The 20,848-nt window shown below is 53.6% G+C and overlaps 1 protein-coding gene across 2 annotated transcripts; it reads left to right on the forward strand.

Annotated features, from left to right (window-relative positions):
* Positions 1-933: 933 nt before the first annotated feature.
* Positions 934-19,997, forward strand: Napa (NSF attachment protein alpha). 2 transcript variants are annotated; one of them, XM_036199261.1, is made up of 11 exons: positions 937-1,154; positions 10,517-10,596; positions 12,214-12,330; positions 15,633-15,679; positions 16,032-16,109; positions 16,288-16,343; positions 16,414-16,498; positions 17,151-17,255; positions 18,262-18,330; positions 18,592-18,642; positions 19,353-19,997. In XM_036199261.1, the coding sequence occupies exons 1-11, from the start codon at positions 1,057-1,059 to the stop codon at positions 19,452-19,454; spliced, it is 888 nt and encodes a 295-aa protein (XP_036055154.1). In that variant the 5' UTR covers positions 937-1,056; the 3' UTR covers positions 19,455-19,997. The 2 variants fall into 2 exon arrangements, with proteins under 2 accessions (XP_036055163.1, XP_036055154.1); XM_036199270.1 differs by lacking the exon at positions 17,151-17,255 and having other exon boundaries at positions 934-1,154.
* The last annotated feature ends 851 nt before the right edge of the window (positions 19,998-20,848 follow it).

Consider the following 20,848-nt stretch of genomic DNA (forward strand, 5'->3'; position numbering starts at 1 on the left):
GTGTAGGCCAGAGGTTGATGTCAGAAGTCTTTCTCAATTGTTCTCCTTTTTTTTTTTTTTTTTTGAGGCAAGGTCTTTCACTGACCCTGGAGCTCATTGATTCAGCTAGACTGGCTAGTCAGCAAGCTCCAGGGATATGGAGCCTGTCTCCCACCCACCCACTGCTGTTGTTACAGATACACGCTGAGATACTCAGTTTTTTACGTGGGTTGAGGTATCCACACCCAGGTGCTGAGCCATGTGCCCCTTTGACCCATGCCATTCTGTGTATGCCCCAACCTCGTGTGTATAGGTTAGAGAACAACTTGCAGGAGTCAGGTCTCACGTTCCACCCTGTGGGTCCCAGGAATCAAACTGTAGTTATTAAATCTGGTAGCAAGTGCCTTTACCAGCTGAGCCATCTCATCAGCCCTCCAGCTAGAAATTGAGACCTCCTGGACTCCCAAGCCAATTCCAGAGACGATCGCCAGAGGGCGTACGAAGTTTCTTTTTTTTTTTTTAACCACAAAGCCTTTGCCAAGTGACTGAAGTGAGGTGAAGCAGGAGGCGGAGCTAAACTGCTGGATCTGTCAAACCCGGAGCGTGAACCTTGGGACGTCACGTGAGCGTCGCGTCACTGGTCAGCTGACTTAGTGTGTCCCAGTTCCGCAGAGGCGAGGCGGAACTAGTCCATGGCGCCTGCTGATTGGTTGGAGGGAGTCAAAGGTCGCGCTGGGGGGTGAGGGGGTGGAGTGCTTGGCAGTGCAGGATCATGATTGGCTTGTGTGGTATCACGTGGCAGTGCGCTGCGGGGCTCTTAGGAAGCGAGTGGCGTCAGTCCGCGGGCGTGTGCTCTTGCTGCGGGTCAAGGGGCGGAGTGCTGTGGCCGGGGAGGCGTGGCTGGAGGGGCGCGCTCCGCAGCTCCAGACCGCTGGTTGGTCCGCACGGGTCACGTCGGCGCAACAGGGTCGGACGACGTCAACGCAGCGGGCGGAGCTCTGCCTAGTGCGCGGTGTCCGGGGCCTGTAAGTAGTCGCCCGGCTGTGTCGGGCCCGAGCCGAGCTGCTCTGCGGCGTCATGGACACCTCCGGGAAGCAGGCTGAGGCAGTGGCGCTGCTGGCTGAGGCGGAGCGCAAGGTGAAGAACTCGCAGTCCTTCTTCTCCGGCCTCTTCGGGTAAGCGGCGGGCGATGCTGGGCCCGCGGCGGGGAGAGTGGGCTCGCTTGCCCTCTGTACTCTGGAAGCCCCTCTACGGCCTTGCAGACCCTGGCCGGGCCCTGAGGCCGACGACACCCGCCGAAGGTGGCCGCGCCTTTCCCAGGCTGGTGCCCATGGGTCTGTACGGTGGCCCAGGCTGCCGGGTAAGGACATGAGACAGAGGACCCGGGCTGGGGCCCCCTGGGCATGATGAGACGGAGTATGAGGTGTGAGTGTGGTTCTGGCTAAGAATGACTGATGGCCAGGAGGCCTGGCCTGAGAGATGGAGACCCGCACCCCACCCCACCCCAGGGGAGGGCACGAACGGACGGTGACACTGGTTTGGCCACGGGATTGGCGATGGGAGGATGAGGCACCCAAGAGAAGCAGAGTAGAATAGAGGCCTACTGGGTGGTTTTCAAGTTTGGGGTCAGAACACACACCCAGGAGGTGGCAGGCACCTCACACAAAGTTCATGCGAGTTGGCCCTCTTCAGCCATATTAACTTAGAAGCAGCAGAGCCCAAGCTTGGCATGTGATTCGGAGGCTTCTTTATCTCAGGGGAGTTATTTTCATGAAGGGGCTCATTGGTTAAAAACTAACTGCAGAAGGTTTTTTGTTAGTATGAACTATGTACAATGAGCTCAAAACTGAGCCTGGTGTGGGCTCAGAGCTCTGAAAGGCTCACTAGCTAGAAGGAAGCAGACTCAGGGTGTAAGATGCTGGTGGGGAGCCTGGGGGCCTGAGAGCATCTGGAGAAAGGCTATGGAGGGGAGAGGGCCCCATGCCTTGGGATATAGGAGGGGTAGGGGGAGAGAACAGTACAAGGAGCCAGCAAGGCTGCTGAAACATTCAAAGAGGCACATTGGGAAAGGGACCAGGCAGGTGGTGGAAGAGCTTTGTGTAGGGGTGGGGCACAGAATCAGAATTCTCAGGACGGGAGAAGAATGAAGAGCTTACCCAAAAGCTGCAGAAAGGCTGAGAGATGTGGGGGGCACAAAACAGCTTGACCACACAGCTGCCATGACAGGCTTACTAGCAGGTGCCACCCAGTCCCCAGGAAAAGCCACACGCTGACCCCACCCAGGAAGGGCCAGCATCTAAGGAGAAATACCTGACATTCCAAACATTCCCTGCACACACCTATACTCCTAGACAAATGTCAGCCAATCAGGGTCCTGAACCCTGGAAACCCCCTCACCCCAACCTCTGCTATGTTTAAATAAAAAAAACAAAAAACAAAAAACAAAAAAAAACAAAACCCACCCCACCTGGGTTTAGGGCTCTCTGCTCTCACCACTGTGTGGGACAGATGGAGAGTCTAAGCTCGACCTTGAATAAAGGCTCTTTGCTTTTACATAGGGGATTCAGTCTCCATGATGGTGTTTTGGGCATCCCTGCAATCTGGGCGATTCTGGGAAAGACTGTCAGGAGCTGGGTGGAGGACAGAAGGAAATGAAGGGGAGGGAGAAGATGAAGCCATCCCTTGTTATTGGAGGTCAGATAATGTTTAGCAAAGGAACTTGCAGAATGTTTGTGCCTGCAGTTTGTACCTGCTGCAAAGAGAGAGACATCCATGTTCTGATGGGCTGTGTGAGTTACACGAGGAACGTTTCACTTGAGAGGTGTGTGTGTTTATTCAGTCTGCACAAGGGCAGAAGTTCAGGCGCGTTGTTGGGGTGGTGCCTCAGGCTCAGTTTTCAGCAGTAGGTTTCCTGATGGCTCTGTGTCTGGTCTCTTTGGCCCAGAGAGATAAGTGTATAGTTGGACTGCTCCCAGGAGGGCAGCTGTGAGTTATACCTGTTTACCACTTCTCGACCATTGATAGAGCAGAGCTGTCAGAGGTAAGGGCCAGCTTGTGTCATTCACACAAAGTTCCAGAGTTGAAAGGAAATTTTGAGGGAGACTCTTGGTAAGGAGTGAGGCAGGGAACGGAAGCCTGGGAGGGCGGTCTAGGCAGCAGGGACGGTGGGAACAAAGGTCTGGTGTGAGAGGAGTTCCTGCCCAGAAGGATGGGACAGGGACAGAGATGGGTTCCTAGAGGACAGGTTCCCATCCAGAGGCTGAGCAGATGTGGGGGTTCTCTCAGTTGGGGAGCAGCAGAAGGGACAAGCTTGAGAAAAGGCCCAGAAGCCTGCCTGCTGAAGTGTTAGTACAGACAAGAGTTCCTAGTCAGACTGTGACCTTAAAAGGGAAGAAGGGGAGTGGAGGACATAGACGAGGCCTGTGAGCAGGATTTTATTGGGGACTTGTCCCAGTGGGTTCCTCTTTACCTTTCAGAAAGAAGTGCAGTAGCTGTTTGGGGGCAGTAATGTGGAAACCTGTTGGTGGATAATGTCTGCCAATTGCTCACTCTGATGCTCAGCCTTGCCTGGGTCAGGCAGTTAACCTCTTTTAGTCCCCACAAAATCACTGTGGAGGTGGGTAAAGGATAAAGGGGTCAGCCTAAACTTGATTTGTCTAGCAGCACAGGAAACAGAGGAGGCACCAGGCAATCAGACCTGGTCCGTGTAGTTCCACAGCTCAGTCCATTAGCCTGGTGCTGTGCCTCTGAAGCCCAGACACTCATGCCTGCTTGTGGACACCAGATGTAGGGAGGGCGTGACAAACTAGTTTGGGGTGATGCCTGCCCCTACAGCAGTTTTCTGTAAACATTTGAAAGAATGGGTGGGTTTCTTCTGGTCCCTCCAGGAAGAATAGAGGAGGTACTGTAAGGAAGTGAGCAAGGCCCACTGGAACTGGGGGTAGAGTGGGGGGCTGGCTTGGATGTACCTTGAGATCACCTGGAGAGAAACCACTTTGTCACAGATGGGTGCTACTTTGGCCCTTCCTCTTGACGCTGGGGCTGCCTGGTAAACATTTGATAAGTGGCCTTCACTCAGCTGCTCCCTAAGGCTTCTTCTGCTCTTGGGAATGTCAGTGGTGACAGCTTCTCAAGTTAAGAGACCTCTGCTCAGGCTGCATGGGTCATGTAGGTTGTTCTGATCTGGGTTGTGGTAGCCATGGTGCTCACCCATCTTCACTCTTCTGGATTTCTGGGCTGGTAGACACTAGGGGGCTTTGAAACACCAGTCAATTTACGAACAAAGTCTTTTTAGGGCCTTCCCTGGGTGATGGGCATTCCTGCCCGAGAGTCTGGGCACTCTTTACCTCTTTCTGGCTCCTCTGATGTACATCATGGGAAGTGAACATGTCCTGAAGGGCAGTTCTGTTCTGTAGGGCTCTTCCTGATACCTGTCTTCTTCTCCCTGCAGCCTTCTCTTCAAAAACAAGTCAGGATGGGTCTTGGTGGCAGAGGCTGGCAGATCTCTGTAAGTTTGAGGCCAGCCTGGGCTACATAGGAGACCCTTTTGTGTGGGATGCCAGTGTTGTTGGGGAGTTTCTTCCTCTAGGAAACAATGTTAGAGTGACCCCTCTTCCCACCATTTTTCTGTGGAGTAAGCAGGCTGATTTGGAGCATGGTGAGTACTGTTGACTTTGAGTGTGTATATGAGATGCTCACCAGTGTGATTCTTGATATCATTGCTGCAAGTTGAGCTGGAGGAGGTGGCAGAGTGTTCTGTATACAAACAGCCAGTTCCTCAGCAAGAAGACATATTGACAAGCTGGTTCCATTTGAACTGCCCGAAGGCACTAGGAGTCTAAAGGCCAGCTTTGGAAGTGAGCAGGGCACTTAAGGAGGGTGCCTCCAACTGGGCCCACAGGCCTTCTGCAAAGCCTGAGACAGGCTCTACTTTGTATCTGCTCCCCTGCCATCTGCACAAGTCCCAGTATCCTTCCAAGTAGGAACCACAGTGCATTAGCTGCCAGGACACACAGCTGGAGGTTTCTAGGGGAACTCCAGAGCTCCTGACTTAATCAGTGTGGCCTCTGCCGAGTGCTTACACAGAGGGTCCCCGGGTCCTCCTGTGCAGAAGTTGCTGAGAGGCCAGGGGCATTCCCGGCCCTTTTTAAGTAAAGCAAATGTTGGCATTCTGGGCTGTGATGAGTGAGATCTTGTCAGGACACAGAAAGGCCTTCCTGGCTGTGTGAGAGACATCTTTGACCGTCCCTGGGCTGGCAGTTTTGTGGGACAGCAGACCAACTATTACATACAATGTTGTCCCAGTGTGTCCTCCCCTAACCACCCCCCACCCTCACCCCATCCCCGCAGACACCAGCACCTGCTCAGATCCCTTCCATGAGAGGGCGTAGCATTTACATAAACCTACACACAGCCCTACTCCTGTACCCTCTGAGTCACCTGCAGGTTACTTCTTCATGCAATGCAATGTCAGTGTGGTAGGACTGCCTGCTCCCCTGTGCTGTTCAGGGAACAGTGACGGGGGGGGGGGGGGGGGGGGAGGGGGCGAGGACATGTTGAGAGCAGGTACAGGTTTTTGGAACATTTGTGATCCTGATGAGTTGATTCCATGGGTGCGGACCTAGAGACATAAACCACTGCTCTGTCAGCACTAGGAGATTGATGCAGGAAGGGGAGACCTGGGACTCTGGAAGCAAAGGGGGAGTGCACAGCTTACCGGAAGGGGGAGGCCTCAGAGCCTACGCTGAGCTGCTGAAGTGGGGAAACATTTCTGAGTCTGAGCTCTGTGGGGTCTGATGACAGTGACACCCTCACCAGCCATGAGCAGAGCCCTAACCCTGGGACAGGGAAGGCAAGGCTGCATCGCTACAAACCACTCTAAAGTACACATTGGGAGGGCATTGTTTCCTCTCTTCTGTGGCCACCTGAGTACCCACTGGGTGCTGCGTCCAGGCCAGCTACCGAGTGTGTGTTGTCTCTCAGATTTCTCCCAGGTCATGGGGGCAGGTTCAGTCTCCATTGTGCAGCTGAGGGGAGGCAGGCTCTGGGGTCCTCACCCATGGTCACAGATACAGCAGAGTGCTTGAAGCATCTCCTGCCCATCACTGTCTTACAGGACACAGTGGTGAGCTGGTGATCCTTTCCCTCTGGGTCCTTCTAACTGTGGTGACCCCACGAGGGCTGGCTAGATGACGTGTCCCTTACCTGGAGGATGCTTGGTAGCTCCAGTAGGGAGCAGGGTCCTCGCTCAGCAGCCTAGCCGTGTGTGCTGTCCTCTGGTGGACGCTTGAGGCCAGCATGCACCTGGCCACCCTCCTTATTTTCCAGAGGACTCTGGGGTGCTAAGCCAGGGACAAGCAGTGTCAGCTTGGGCACACTCCTGTAGGTCTCCCAGCATCATCACCAGTTGGGAGCCATGAATGATTGTGGCAGGCCTTGGGTCCATCGTCTTAGTTCTCTGGCTGGATAATCTGGCCAGTGAGCCTTAAGTCCTAGGAGAGAACTAGGGACGGGTGGGAGTGCCAAAGGGACAGGAGAGAGAGTCTCAGACACAAGGTGGGGGCCACAGGAGCAGTGAAATGGCATGCTTCTGGGAGCCAGAATGTCCAGAGGACAGACAGGAGGTAGGCAGACCTAGCCTGTCCCACAGAAGGCCCGGCCACTGCCAACAGCGCCTGCACTTTCCTGGCACCATTCAGCACTCCATATGGCAGCTGTGCCTGGGAGGCCTGAGGCTGCTTCCTCCGCGCGTCTTGGGGGAGCAAAGCTGAGCGGTAATTATAGACAGCCTGCACCAGGCCAGCCCCAACCAGTTCCCTCTATTCCCAGTGAGGCACGGAGCTGTGGGCTGAAGAGTGCTCGGAGGAGGTCAGTGGGGGAGGCCTGTCAGCTGTCACAGGCAGTGCTACCCAGGCCCTTCAGAATGCAGTGAGCCTGTGGTGCATCATGCAGGAGGCATCCTTTCAGGGGTCAGCCGGTCCAGTCCGGCTGCAGTAAAGAGGTGACTGAAACAGCTTCCCCCAGCTGGGATGGGAAGCCTCAGTGAGCCAGCAGAGGAGCAGCGTGGATGGTGAATCTGAGGGCATCTTCCTTCTAGTCACTCGCGTGCCAGAGCAAGGCCTTCACTCTTCCGTGTCCTGTCTGCTCCAACCTAGTTGTACCACGCCCTGCCCTACCGGGCTAGCCCACTTCCATTTCCTCGGCTCTTCAAGCATGTTTCTGACTCAGCCTTTGCACATGCTATGAATCTCATCTCCAGTACCTCTCCCTCCTCCTCTGGGGCAGCTCCTTGGCTACCGAGGACTGAGCCCTGGCCTCACGCCATTAGGTACAGCCCTCACGCCAAGAGTCTGTGAGCAAGCATGTTGATATTGTGGAGAACAGGCTTCCTCCTCTGTGAATAGCCATCATCAAATCCTCAGATACTTGTTTCACCAGCAAAGGAAGTATGTGTATGGCTTCTTCAGGATTTGTTGGGTAAACTACCCAAGTGGATTTGCCCCTGGGGACTTTCCTCCCATCTGTGAAAGGAGCTTGGGCTCTGGAGATCTTCTGTTGTCACCTCACAGAGGCTGGGCAAGGACCAGGGTATCAGGACAGGAGGCAGCCTGGGGCCACAGCAGGCAGTAATCCCTCTGGCTTTCTCTACAGTAGACGGTGAGCTCAGCTTAGCGTGGGATCAGAGTTGCAGCTGGCAGCTGGCAGACTTTGTGCTGAGCTGAATCCAACCTAGCCAGCAGTGATGGCTCTCAGTGTCAGTCTGCCTCAGGGTTCTTGATAACACCAGACACATCTGCTCTGCCAGGAGCATCTGGGGCTATATGGGCCTTAGTTCCACCAACCAAGAAAGGTTGAACTGGGGGAATCACTGGGATGGAAAGATCTGTGGTTAATGTCTGTAAGTATGCCCTGTTCAGACACTATTCCAAAGGATGCTCTTGTTGCTTTTGTAGAGGACCCAAGTTCAATTCTCGACACCCACATGGTGACTCACAGCTGTCTATAACTACAGTTCCAGTGTACCTGATGCCCTGTTGATATCCTTGGGCACCAGTCACCCAAGTGGTGCACATGCATACATGTAGGCAAAACACTCAGACACATAAAATAAATGTAAAAACAAACATTGCAGGCATGGTTGGTAGTGAGTTTGCGTAGCATGCACAAAGTCCCCAGTTCCATCCCAAGCACCACATAAAATCAAGCATGAAGGCTAGCCTCCACTTGTAGCAAGGGTCAAGGCCAGCCTGGGAATTGGGGTATGTGAGACCCTGTCAGAGACTACAAATATTCCTGGGACTGGGGGTGTTAGTGACAGAGCAGTTGAGCACATGCCAGGCCCTGTACATCCAGAGAGAGCATTCCAGAGATGGTCCTTGTGGGGTGTTTTGCATCCAGGTCCAAGGGGCCCTCCTGGTTTAATCTCTGGCAACAGCAACATGGACATTTCTGACCTCATCATGACTGGGAGTGGCAAAAGGGAAACCAGGTCCCTGTAAGGTGGGGGAGGATCATGGTGCCGGGGCAGCAGAGGTTGGACTGTCTGAGGAAGCACTTCACTTGATGCTGTGTGGATCCAGGAGTCCTCCTTCAGGCCATTGCTGCCTTGGCACAGTGGTCAGTCTCGCCTGGTCACCCAGATCACCTACCTGGTCTCCAAACTGCAGTGGTTAAAAGCTCAATCCAGGGCCACCCACCTGCTGAGCAAGTGTTCAGGCATGTGGCTGTGGGTGCTGCCTCACACTGTTCAGGGCACATATGAACAGCTTCCAGGCCCCCCATAGCTGTGTAATAGCTCCCAAGTGTCATCCATGCTGGGTCTGTTGACATGGTTGATGTAGGGCAGGTAGTGAGGATGATGTTTGTGCCTTTTCATGGGGAAATGTTCCTTTTTGTTTTTAAACACTGCCAGTGTGGGAAGAGTTTGAAATCCATTTGAGGACACTGGGGTGTTGAATTTCATTGACTGCTGATATGGGTGGTGAGAGGGTTCTTGTTTTTGTTTTTTGTTTTTGGAGCTGAGGATCGAACCCAGGGCCTTGTGCTTGCTAGGCAAGCGCTCTACCACTGAGCTAACTCCCCAACCCCGTGGTGAGAGTTTTGAACAGTTGTTGGGTCACAGACCTCATGGGCTAAACTTCCTTAGAAGACAGAATTGGGAAGGAACTTAGGAGTTGGAGCTAATAGGAAAGCATCCTGCCCCCTGTCCAAGGAGGAGGCTCATGAACCTCTTGGAGGTTGAGATGCCAGGGTAAAGCCCAAAGAGGTGCTCTTTATTTTAGAATGACTACAGGCTACTGGGATAGGAGATGTAGCTCAGTGGTAGAACACGTGGTTGTCAAGCCAAAGCCCAGTGTGATGGTGCAAGCCCGTAACTTCAGCAGTGGGATGAGGAGTCCAAGGTCACCTTTGTCAGTGTGCTGTAAGTTTGAGACCAGCCTGGACTGTGTAAGACCCTGACTCAGCAAACACTAAAATGTCCCCTCCACGTGTGTGTCTCCCAGGCTCCTACCCTGGCACAGTGAGTGTAGAAGGGTCGTTTTGCATTTTCAGAATGCTGTGCTAAATGCCTTCTGGTTATGGCTTAGGATAAATTGCTAGTGCTGTTATTCATTGCTAGGCTGCAGGTCAAATATAAGTCCTGATATATTAAAACACAGAGCTGAAGGTAGAGCTGAGTTGGTGGAGCACTTGCCTAGCATGCCCAAGGCCCCGAGTTCCATCCCTAGCACCACGTGGGCCTGGGTGTATGCCTGTAATCCTAGCACGCAGAAGGTGGTGGCAGGAAGATCCAGAGTTTGAGGCCAGCCTGAGCTACACAGGAGCCTGTATAAAAATAAAACAATGAAATGCATAAATTAAATTTTCTGAAGGAGATAAAATGTGCAGATGGTACCAAACAAACTAGCAGCGCAAACATGTACCATGAATGTCACCCCCACCAGCCCAATTCTGCAGGCTCTACCTCAGGAAACAATGCTATTACTAGGTTTGGGTATATTTTTCCAGAAATATTCAGTGTTTATATAAATGTGTGTTTCTTTTCTTCTCACTCTCTTAATTTTTTATATAAACAGGAGCATTTTGTATTTATGTCTTGTGATAGTATTTCTCCGTATGGCTGACATGTGCCATATCTGCCCTGTTCTGAAGTGTGACAACACACTGTAGTGAGGTCTTTCTGCAAAGCACAGGTTCAGGATTGGGATCCTGGGGATCCCCCAGAGTTTTGTAGCCTCCTGAAGAACAGGAATCTATCTATTCCCTGGTCCGAGTGGTCACCTACTACCTGGGCAGAAAGTAGAAAAGGCCACAGAGTCAGGTCGTGGAGGAGGGAAGGTCAGGAAACACCACCACCACTACCATGGGCATCCACACATTCCCCTCCAGGGACAGCACTGGCAGCCTTCTACCTGCAGACTGCCTGTATGCAGGGGTCACGCGTGGCACAGCTCAGCTCTTGGCAGGGCAGAGTGTGGGTTTGCTTTCTGGTGGTGGACTGGATTGTCTCATCACCTCCTCCTTTCCTTCTCCACAGAGGTTCATCCAAAATAGAGGAAGCATGCGAGATCTATGCCAGAGCAGCAAACATGTTCAAGATGGCCAAGAACTGGAGCGGTGCGTGCCCTCAACCCATAAGCCGGCCCAGAGTGTGGCCTTGAAGTCCCTTCTCCAGCATCAGGAGTCCACAGCTTGAGACCAGTGGGATGCTTTGCCCCTAAGTTGGGGGTATATGGGGGATGAGGGCAGTCTTTCTCAGGAAAGGAGGCAGGGAGGAAATCCACCAGGCCTCTAGATGAGATCTCTTGGGGCAGCCCATCACCTGATTTTATGGTATGGCTTCCACTATCAGCAAGATTGGTCCAAGGAACTGAAGCAAGAGACAGTTTTGGTGCTCAGGGAGGAGCTTTCTGGACATGGTGGGGATGACAGTGGGTTGCAGAGGTTCAAGGTAGACTCAATTGTTACCACATCCTATGAGTGCAGTTACCAAAGTTCAGCACTCCACGGGCTGTTATGTTACTTAATCACAGGCTGCTTTCCTGCCATCCCCCATGATCACAACAGAAGTCTTAGTCCGTCATCTGATCCCTGCTCAAAGGGTTTGGAATCCTTAAAAATAATTCTGGAGCCTAGCATAGTGTCCTAGCACTCCAGAGGTGGGGCAGGTGGGGCAGGAGTTCAAGCCCCTCTTAGGCTACATTGGGAATTTGAGATGATTCTGCAGTAAAAGAGAACTTATCTCAGAACACCTAGACACGACTGTGACCATGATGAATATTACTACTGTTCCGATGATGTGACAGTGTTGGGCAGAACGTTAGCCTGGCATTTGTGAGGCTGTGGTTCCAACCCCTGGGCCCACAAGGTGATCATAATGACCAGATGATAGTAGAGAAAAGCTTTTGCAGGCTTTGTGAAATGTCCCACAGCTTGGAGGCTCCCACTCAGCTGGGCCTGCAGGAGCATGCCGGGTAGCACCTTAGCTGAGGTGGTGTTGGAGGACTGCCCACAGCAGGGGAGACCCTGCCGCCTCCTCTTAGCCAGTCTAGGGGAGGTATATGAGCAAAATGGTGTGGGGCCTATGGGTGTTGACCAAGCACAGGATGGCCTGGGCCTCAGGTGTGAGCACTGTCTGCATGGACTCTGGCTCTTGCTGTCCATGTCCTGTTTCCCTTTCTAGGCAAGGACTCGTAGCAGGGATGCACCTGAGAGCTTTGGGGAATTATGGAGGAAAGAAGTGGGCTAGGGAAGGGAGCAAGTAGAAAGTGTCACATGGGTTAATCTCACCTGTACCTTTCCAGAGCACCCCTCCACCCTGCCCCATCTCCACCTTCTGTTCAGGTTCTAGGATTCCCTGTCCAAAGGGAGAGCTCTAAGCCCAAGAGCCTGGTCATCATGTCTCGTGTATTTTCGGCCCTTAGCTCTGCCTGCCTTTCCTTCCTCTCTGTGAAAGTCGTGGCTCTGGAGGTGCTGGCAGAGGCCAGGTGGAAGACATGGAATTACCCTAGCTGTTCCTGTGCACCTGGGCTCAGGCTTCCACAAGGCAGCCTTCTGGTGTCTTCATTCTACCAAGTGCACCACCAGGAAGGGGTTCAGGCTGCCATTGGGCTGGAGTGGGCTGGTCTTGGCCTCTGCCTGGGACTCTGGCTGAATTCTTGTGAGCCTAATGTGCCTCTTAGGGCAATGACTGCAGCCACATTGAAGCTGGGACGAACATCTGCTCTGTTTCAGCTGCTGGGAATGCTTTCTGCCAGGCTGCCCAGCTGCACCTACAGCTCCAGAGCAAGCATGATGCAGCCACCTGCTTTGTGGACGCAGGCAACGCTTTCAAGAAAGCTGACCCCCAAGGTAAGAAGCTCTGTGAGCCACAGACGGCAGAGCAGTTGAGCACTGTCCCCACATCCTTAGGTGTCTGTACAGATCTGGGTTTTTCCAGTGGCTGACACATGATAGGCCAGGAGCAAAACAAGCCCTAACTTGAGAATTGTCTGGTCCTTGGTTGACACTGGCATCCTGTCCTATACCCCCACCTCCCCCACCCCGGTTTGCAACCCTCACCCTCTCCTGGGATTCCAGCATTTGGGAGTGGGAGTTCCATTTCAGACCCACTGCTTGCCAGGGAGCCAGGCAAAGCTGTTCAGTTGTCAGAATTAGCATGCAGAAGGGAGCAGGGCAGTCCAAGATGAAGCAGGTAGAGCAGAAATGAGCCTGACCTGCCTTCCCGGCACCCCACGAAGAAGCAGAGAGAGCAAAGCCTCGGATGAGAGCCTGTGGGGACAGGAACCTGGTTCAGCCAAAGCACAGCCCATGGACCTCAGACTTGGATTTCCCAGGCTGGGGAGTTTGCTTTCGTTATTTTTGTTCATTTATTTTTGTGGTGCTAGGGATGGAGCCTGGACCTCTTGTATGCTGAGAATGTACATGTCCCCAGTTCTTAGAATTTTTTTTTTTTAATCTTAGAGCCACATAGATTACTAAGTTTAAATTTCAGCAAGCAAAGGTATTTGTTTTAATTGCCCATCTAAGCCAGTCCTAGCAGTACATGGCTGTCGTCCCAGCATTTGAGAGTGGGAAAGAAGTGACTAGTCTTTCCCAAAGGAGAGGCTAAGTGTTTGGATGAAGGCCTACCTCTGGGGAGAAGGCAAACACCCCTGCCCTCCCCAGAATTAGTGGATAGCTGCTGTCATTGTCACAGGACCAGTTAGAGATGACTGTTGACTCTTTCCCCAAACTGACTGGTCACTCCTATTCGTTTAGTTGTGATGTGGTGGGGCTCAGGCCTGCCAGGCAGAGAGGGACTTAGATCCACCCAGTGACTACTCAGGGCAGTCCTCTCCTCCACAGAGCCCTCCCCATACTTTCCTTCTGCTCCCTGGGGAACTGGTTGGCCTGGAGATGCTGCCTGGCATCTGTGCCATTCAGCTGCTGCTCCATCCGCAGTGGCCGGGAGGACTCGTTCCTGGGTGGTAGTGGCTGCCAACCTGCAAGATGCCTTAGCATCATGAACTCTTTGAACAGAACTATACCTCCCAGCTTATGGTCATGTCCCTTTTCTCTGGGGACCCAGGATGGGTCCTGGCCTCAGCAAGGGCAAACTACGATGAAAGTGTATTGAGGATGCTACAGGCAAGGTGCGAAGGGGCTGAGAGTAGACTTGCCTTCCATGGTCGGGAAAGCAAAGTTGTGAGGGCAGCGCTTCCGATGCTGAGGGCTAGGGACTCATGCTGGGCAGGGAGGGCTGACAGCTTTGTGGCATCCAGCCCTACTGCCTTAGTGCCCTCCCCAGTCACAGTTCCTCAGATGAGGGGAAGGGAGCACATTTGACGGGTGACAGCTGTCCTGTCTGGGGCCAGCCAGGGCTCGCAGAGAAGAGTGGCCAGGCAGGAGAGGACATGCTAGCCTGAGCAGACCACTCCCCTGCCCCAAAGAGCACAGGGCCTTGTGCCGCACCACTAAGCTGCAGCCGAGCCCATCACTCTGCTGTGCTTTGTTTCCCCTCTGTGATAGCACAGAGCTACTGTGAGGTGTGCACAGCAGCTTCTGACATCCAGAAGCGGGCAGCCCTGGCTCCCGAGCCTCCCTGCTTGGCTGGGTGCTCTGGGAAACAGCTGGATGGCCAGTGGAGGCTTGAACACCCAGTTTCTTCAGGAGGGACATCCCTTAGCTGTCTGGTCACCTGCCCTGTGGTCTGGTCCATCAGCTCTTTAGGAATCTCACCTAAGACTTTCCATTAGCAAGCAGCTGCCTGCCTGAGACCTGGGAATTTAACCGTTTTATGGCAGGAGCTTGCTGTGAATGTGCATGGGCAGGGAAGTAGTCTAGCCTCACATGTCTTCTGTCCACTCTACACCCTACACCCACTGTTGTTTCCTGGGAGCCCACTGTGTACAAGACACCTGATGTCTTTCAACCCATCCCACCTCCTTATTAGAGCCTGCAATTTGTCCCTAGTTTATTGTGGATGGTGCTTGCTTAGATCTGCATATGATCAGGGGCTTCAGGGTAACTCAGCGGTGAGTTGGGCTCTGTAACTCCCTACCTACCTGATCTAGACAGGCTGAGCACCCAGGAGGGTAGAAACAGACCAAGGGCCCTACTATTTACCTTCAGGGGTGCACTGAGGTGTGTGGCATCAGGTAAGCCCTGTGGTGAGAGCAGACCAGGGTATCAGCTGGCAGCCTACAACTTCCCAAGCAGTTCCCAGGGCAAGGAGTCAGCATGAAAGGACTAGGTCCTATGAATCCATCTTCCTCCCCCACTGCTGTGGCAGGGGCTATCCCACCAATAGAGCCTATGCCAACAGGCCTTAGCTGTTAGAATCCCTGAGGAAACAGTCTCAGTACCCTCATGCCAAGAAAGTCCAGTCCACTGTCAGCCCAGTGGGCGGTCCTGGACCCTTCCCAGTACATACCTTATGGTCCACCTTGACCCTCGACCCTGTGCTTTTCCTAACTCCTTTCATTGCCCAGTACTCCCCTCCTGAGATACACTAAAGAAGTTAAAAGATACTGCGAGATTGTTGCCATCTGCTAGAAAATGCCTCCCACTCCTGCCTCTCTCCTCCAAATAACTTGTCCAAAAAAAAAAAAAAAAAAAGCCTTTCCCCAATTTAAAATCTTAGAAGAGATGGTACAACAAAGGTAGCCTGCTGCCATCCTGGTGTTGGGTACAGCTTATATTTGAGCAACCAGCAGTGCTGGCACCTTTTCGGGGAACTGAGAAGAGGACAGTGCTCTTCAGCACTAGGTGCAGAGCCCCTATAGAGGGGTCCCAGTGCTCATGGCATGCCTCCCTCTCTGCCCCAGCTCAGCTCTGGTCATCAGTTTGCCCTTTGACAGCAGCGCTGTGCTAGTCTGATGCAAACTCTGAGGGAGTCTGGCAATGCCGTTGTGTACCCTGATCCTACTAGAAAGCTGGAAGTATGGCTGCCAAGAGAGAGTGCCTCCCCAGGAAGATGTGCCCATCATGTTTCTGTATGCAGAGACTCCCAGTCTGACCAGGCTGCCTGGGGCCATCCTCCACTTCCGGTTGCTCTGAGAGAGCCCAAGAGCCCTGAAGCCAAAGACTGTCATCTCACTTGGGGAGTACAGTCTAGCTTCTGTCTCCAGGACCTGCTGTAACGACTTCTCCATCCTCTCTTTCCTCCCTAGAGGCCATTAACTGTCTGATGAGAGCAATTGAGATCTATACGGACATGGTAAGGGCTGCTTGCTGGGCTACAGAATGGGGTGTCTGCTGTAGCACACAGACCCTTCACATGTTGCCTCTGCCCCTTGTCTATCCCCTTGCCCGGCCCTGCCCTGGTGTCCCTAGGAGCCTGAGGAATGCTCAGCCTCCTCCTGTTCTAGGGACACTGTCCTGAGAGACAGCTGCTAGGTAGTAGGCCACATTAGGCTACTGCTCCTGTCTGTTCGTTACTGTCCACCCTTCACATTGTCACCTCTACCTCTGTGGTCAGACCTCTCACCAAGGTGGAAACCCAAGGATGCTGGACTGGATGGGCATGGAAAATGTCTCTGGTCATAAGCATCCTTTCCTGTGTCCCCCAGGGCAGATTCACAATTGCAGCCAAGCACCACATCTCCATCGCTGAGATCTATGAGACAGAACTAGTGGACGTGGAGAAGGTGAGCTGGTATCAGGCTGGCTGTGCTGGGGCCTCTGGTGTTCCCATCCCCATCCACCATGATGCTCAGAGTGGGAGGGGAGTCCCTGCCATGTGCTTACAGAAGGTGGGGAAGCTGTGCTAAGGTTCTGCTGCACCCTGTGTTCCACTCCAGTTACCTTGTTGTCCTGTCTCCCCAGGCCATCGCCCACTACGAGCAGTCTGCAGACTACTACAAAGGCGAAGAGTCCAACAGGTAGCCCCTCCCTAGCCTGCCCCTCCTTATGGGACCTGCCACTGTCCCTTCATGCTCCTCCTCCCCACAGCTCAGCCAACAAGTGTCTGCTGAAGGTGGCTGGCTATGCCGCACAGCTGGAGCAGTACCAGAAGGCTATCGACATCTATGAGCAGGTGGGCTTGGCCTGGCTGTCAGCTTCTCCCACCACCCTCCACCCACCCCACTCAGTCTCCACTCTCTCCCAGGCCATCCTCACCAAGTGCGGCTTCACCTAGAACCTGTGCATGTCACCACCTTATCCTAGATGGTTCCTGCCACTCCTCACAGGAGCTGCCCCCAGAGCTGGGTGTCCTCCGCAGAAAAAGTGGGGCAGGAGGGAGAAGAACCAGCAGGGCAGGGGCTCTGATCCATGGGAAGCAGCAGGTGTCCTACTGTGACACAGTGCTTATGGGGAGGACCAGGCTGTGACCAGAAAAGGGCAGGCAGCTGGCCCTGGGAGAGGGGCGGGCATTGCTTCTTATACTCCCACAACTGCCACCCTCTGCCCACCAGGTGCCAATTCCTGTATGGCTGGTAATGGTGTCTCCTCCTCCAATGACTTGAGCCCACAAACACCTGGCTTCCCCTACTCCACCCACACCCTCATCATGTCCTGGTCATTCTGGCAACACTTGGTGACCTTGCTGAGCTGTCCCTGATCGCTGTCATACTGAGATTCCCGGGCCTCCCCCTAGGATACAGGCTTAGCTCCTAGCACACTCTATTGCTGCAGTGACCTTCACCCTTGAGTTGCCTGCCTGAGTTCATGGTGATATGTGGCTGTAGGTAGGGACCAGCGCCATGGACAGTCCCCTCCTCAAGTACAGCGCCAAAGACTACTTCTTCAAGGCAGCCCTCTGCCACTTCTGCATCGACATGCTCAATGCCAAGGTGAGCCCACACCAGCCAGGCCACCTTTACAGGCTGCTATTGTTTGTCACCAGACCAGGTCACTTCTTGGTGTTAGAGGACAGTTTCTCCACTTGGCCCCTGTCCTTTGGTAGGATGGAAAATAATGTGACATTGGTGTTATCCACCCTGGGGTCCTCGGCCTGGATGCGTTTGTGAGCCCCAGCTCTGGCCTCGCCCCTTGGGGGGCTACTGTAAACCCTGACTGTCCCATTCAGCTGTGATGGGGAGCTGCTGAGGCCAAGGCACTGTTCCTGCCAGGCCCTGGGATTCCTCGTGGCCCGGGTTTAACTTTGGCTGTATGCCTACCCACTGATTTTCAGTGCTTCCTGGCAAGAGAGGTTAGGGATAGGGAGGGCGGTGGTTGGTGGGAGGATCTGGAAACTGAGTGTTAGATTTCAATTTTTTAATGCTTCCTGATAAGACCACCAGGGCTACGTGACATCTGGCTGCTCCACAGTCTCCCCCACTTGCCTGAGTACAGCTGACAGCTTTGCTTTTGGGGAAGTGGAACAGTTTGCTATTTGTACTTTTTGTATTTTTGTGGTGGGGATGGAACCTGAGGCCTCGTGCATACTATGCAAGTGCTCTGCCACTGAGCCTCATCCCAGCCCTCACTGATGAATTAGAAGCAGGAGAGATCTGCCTGCCACCTCCACCACACACACACTCACCTAGCATCCTCAGTGTTTTCCCACTGTCACTTAACCCACCCAAGGTCCGCAGAAGGGTTCTGTGTGTGAAGGCCCAGCTGTAGGCTTGGTGTGTGGAATGGGCTCTTTTGTCTCCTTCCCCACCCCCTGCCTGGGAAGCCTGCCCTCTTCCTGCAGCCATCTCTGCCAACTGGATTCAGCTGAGTTAGGGATGGCACCATCAGTCGCGAGTCAGGTGACCCTGGCACGGCATAGAGCACCAAATCAGAATTGCCAGTGAATGTTTCCAGCGCCCCAGTCTCTGTTAGCTTTTCTCACCCTCTCTCATCGTTCAGCTTGCTGTTCAAAAGTATGAGGAGCTGTTCCCGGCCTTCTCGGATTCCCGGGAATGCAAGCTGATAAAAGTGAGTCCTGGATGTGGCTCACCCTGACCTGGGGGTGGAATGGGCAGGGATGCCTGGGTCTCAGCTGGGGTAACCACACAAGATTGTTTAGAGACATTCTCAAAGGGCTGTGTGTGGTTTGATTTTTCTCCTGCCATTCTGCTCTGCTTTCTATATGAGACAAGTTAGTACAGTGACAGTGGAGGGAAGTGGCCATGGCCAGGAGCCTGGGGTTCCCCCAGAGCATCTGCTGGGTCTGGCTGACCCTGACCTTGTTTGCAGAAGCTGCTGGAAGCCCATGAGGAACAGAATGTGGACAGCTACACAGAATCGGTGAGTGGCTGCCACAGGGGTTCTGGCCACTGGATTTTCTCCACTGTGCCTCTCATAAATTCTGCCCTACTTGAACTCTAGGCTCTGGGCCCTGGCTGTAAGTTTCTTCCCTTTGGTTCACCCTAGAACCCTCACTGTTGTCCCACTTTGTAGATAGTGGCACAAAGGCTGAAGAGAGACTGGTACTTACCCTGACCCTTTGGGATTTCAGTCCATCTCTGCCCCCCATATCAAGGTCTTCGTAACTCCTCAGAGCCCTGGGGGCAGCGAGGGTCTAAACTCTTCTGCTCCTCTTAGCACCCAGCTGTCCTGGAGGATTATTTCCCATTCTCACTCTGCTCTGAACATTCTGGAAAGCCATTTGTTTCCAACTGTGTCCTATCCTGGTTCTCTAGCTAGTACTTGCCACTGACCTCTCTCCCTGGGTTCCCTTAGTAATTTAGGTCCCTGAGAGCAGAAGTCAAACTGGCCATATCCCACCTGGTATAGGGATGGGAGAGGCAGTCTTTTCATGCCTCCGGGCCTCAGTTCCACCCACAAAGCCAAGATGCTGGGAGGGTCTTAAAGCTACAAAGTCTTTCACTGCCAACTCATGCTCCACGCTCTGCAAACCAAGGTGACAGGGTGCCCTCTTGGAAACCTCGGGACTGGGGCCAAGGAGGGTGTCAGGAAGAGGCGAAGTGTGACAGCTCATCCTCTTTGTGCTACAGGTGAAGGAATATGACTCCATCTCAAGGCTGGACCAGTGGCTCACCACCATGCTGCTGCGTATCAAGAAGACCATCCAGGGTGACGAGGAGGACCTCCGCTAGGCCTCCAGCCACTGCCTTCCACCCATCTGTTAGTCAGGGGTCTGAAGGTTGAGTGGGTGCAGTGCAGGCCGCACCCTCCAGGGCGCCAGTCAGGCTGTGCTGGCTGGATGGTCACCTATGCCCACTGCATCCCTCACCCTGCCATTTATTTAAGCCCCCAAAGGTGTCCTCCTGTCCTGGAAACCACCTGGACAGAAATCTCCAATACAGACCTCTCCGTGTGCTACCTGGGTCAGCATCCAGTCCCATCTCCTTACCAGCTGTGTGCTAAGGCATTTTCTCTCTCTCCTACCTTGTCCCTTAGCAGAGATAAGAACACAGGTAGCCCTGAGACTTGCTCTTTCTGGCTAGTGCCGACCTCAGCCCCTTGGAGCTTTCTCCTGCCCCTACAATGGCAACCTCTCAGGTTAGACCCAGCTCTGGAACTCACAGGGAGTGCCTGGGCCCTGCCCTACCCCTGCTTCTTTCCCTGCGCTCAGGTCTGTCGACCTGAAGCTGCAGCTGGCCCCAAAAGGACAATAAAACCCGCCACTTTTGCATGAGTCTCTGCTGCTGTCCCCTTTGCCTGTGGCGCCTTCCCCCCGGGCCCTGGCTGTCCTGGCCCCAGCTGAGCCTCACAATCAGCTGAAGAGTGGACTGGCCCGATGGCTATCCCTCTCCCTCTCCCTCCACACTGCCAGAAGAGGAGATGGCAGGAGCCTCGTACCCACTCCACCCCTCATTGGGTCTGCCCAATGGCTGGGCCCTTTCCTGTGGGATTGCCCTGGCTGAGTCAGGCCCAGCAGAAAAAGCTGGCCTTCCAGACGTCCTGCTGTGCTCCTCTGTCCCTCCAGCGCCCCCACAGCTTCAGTCATTTGATTAACTTTGAGTGCTCGTGAGCTCTGGAAAAACCTGAAGCAGGAGACTGACCATTGTCCATCACCAGCATTGCCAAGAATGCCTGTGAGGATCTGCCATCCATTCCCAAGTCTAAGTCTCAGCCCTGGCTCTGCTTCCAAACCACTGACCAATCTACCATCCAGGACCACAGCTGCTGCTCTGTGGTTCGACTCAGGTCACCACCCTTCTGGTGTTTTGGAAGCTTCATAAGTGGTTCAAATACACAGTAGGGCTGGAAATTATGTGAATGTGGATTATAAATTGCCACGTGAGTCAGAGCAGCCTGAAGAAATGGCTCAGTGGGCAAAAGAACTTTCGCAGCAAGCATGAGGACCCAAGTTCAGTCCCATCCCCAGCACCCACATTAAACAGTGCTAGCATAGCCAGGCACGGTGGTGCACACCCTTAAAGAGGCAGAGGCAGGGGCATCTATGCAAGTTACATACAGGACAGCCAGAGCTACACAGAGAAACCCTGTATTAAAAACATTGGCATGCCAGGCGGTGATGGCACAC

This window comes from Onychomys torridus, chromosome 1, assembly GCF_903995425.1.
Source record: "Onychomys torridus chromosome 1, mOncTor1.1, whole genome shotgun sequence".
NCBI lineage: Eukaryota > Metazoa > Chordata > Mammalia > Rodentia > Cricetidae > Onychomys > Onychomys torridus.

Excerpts from the sequence above, each read along its gene's own strand:
- Napa (XM_036199261.1), top strand. The coding sequence starts at position 1,057 with ATGGACACCTCCGGGAAGCAGGCTGAGGCAGTGGCGCTGCTGGCTGAG. Across the intron at positions 1,155-10,516 it reads TTCTTCTCCGGCCTCTTCGG|AGGTTCATCCAAAATAGAGG; the intron begins GTAAGCGGCGGG and ends CCTTCTCCACAG. Across the intron at positions 18,331-18,591 it reads GGGAATGCAAGCTGATAAAA|AAGCTGCTGGAAGCCCATGA; the intron begins GTGAGTCCTGGA and ends CCTTGTTTGCAG.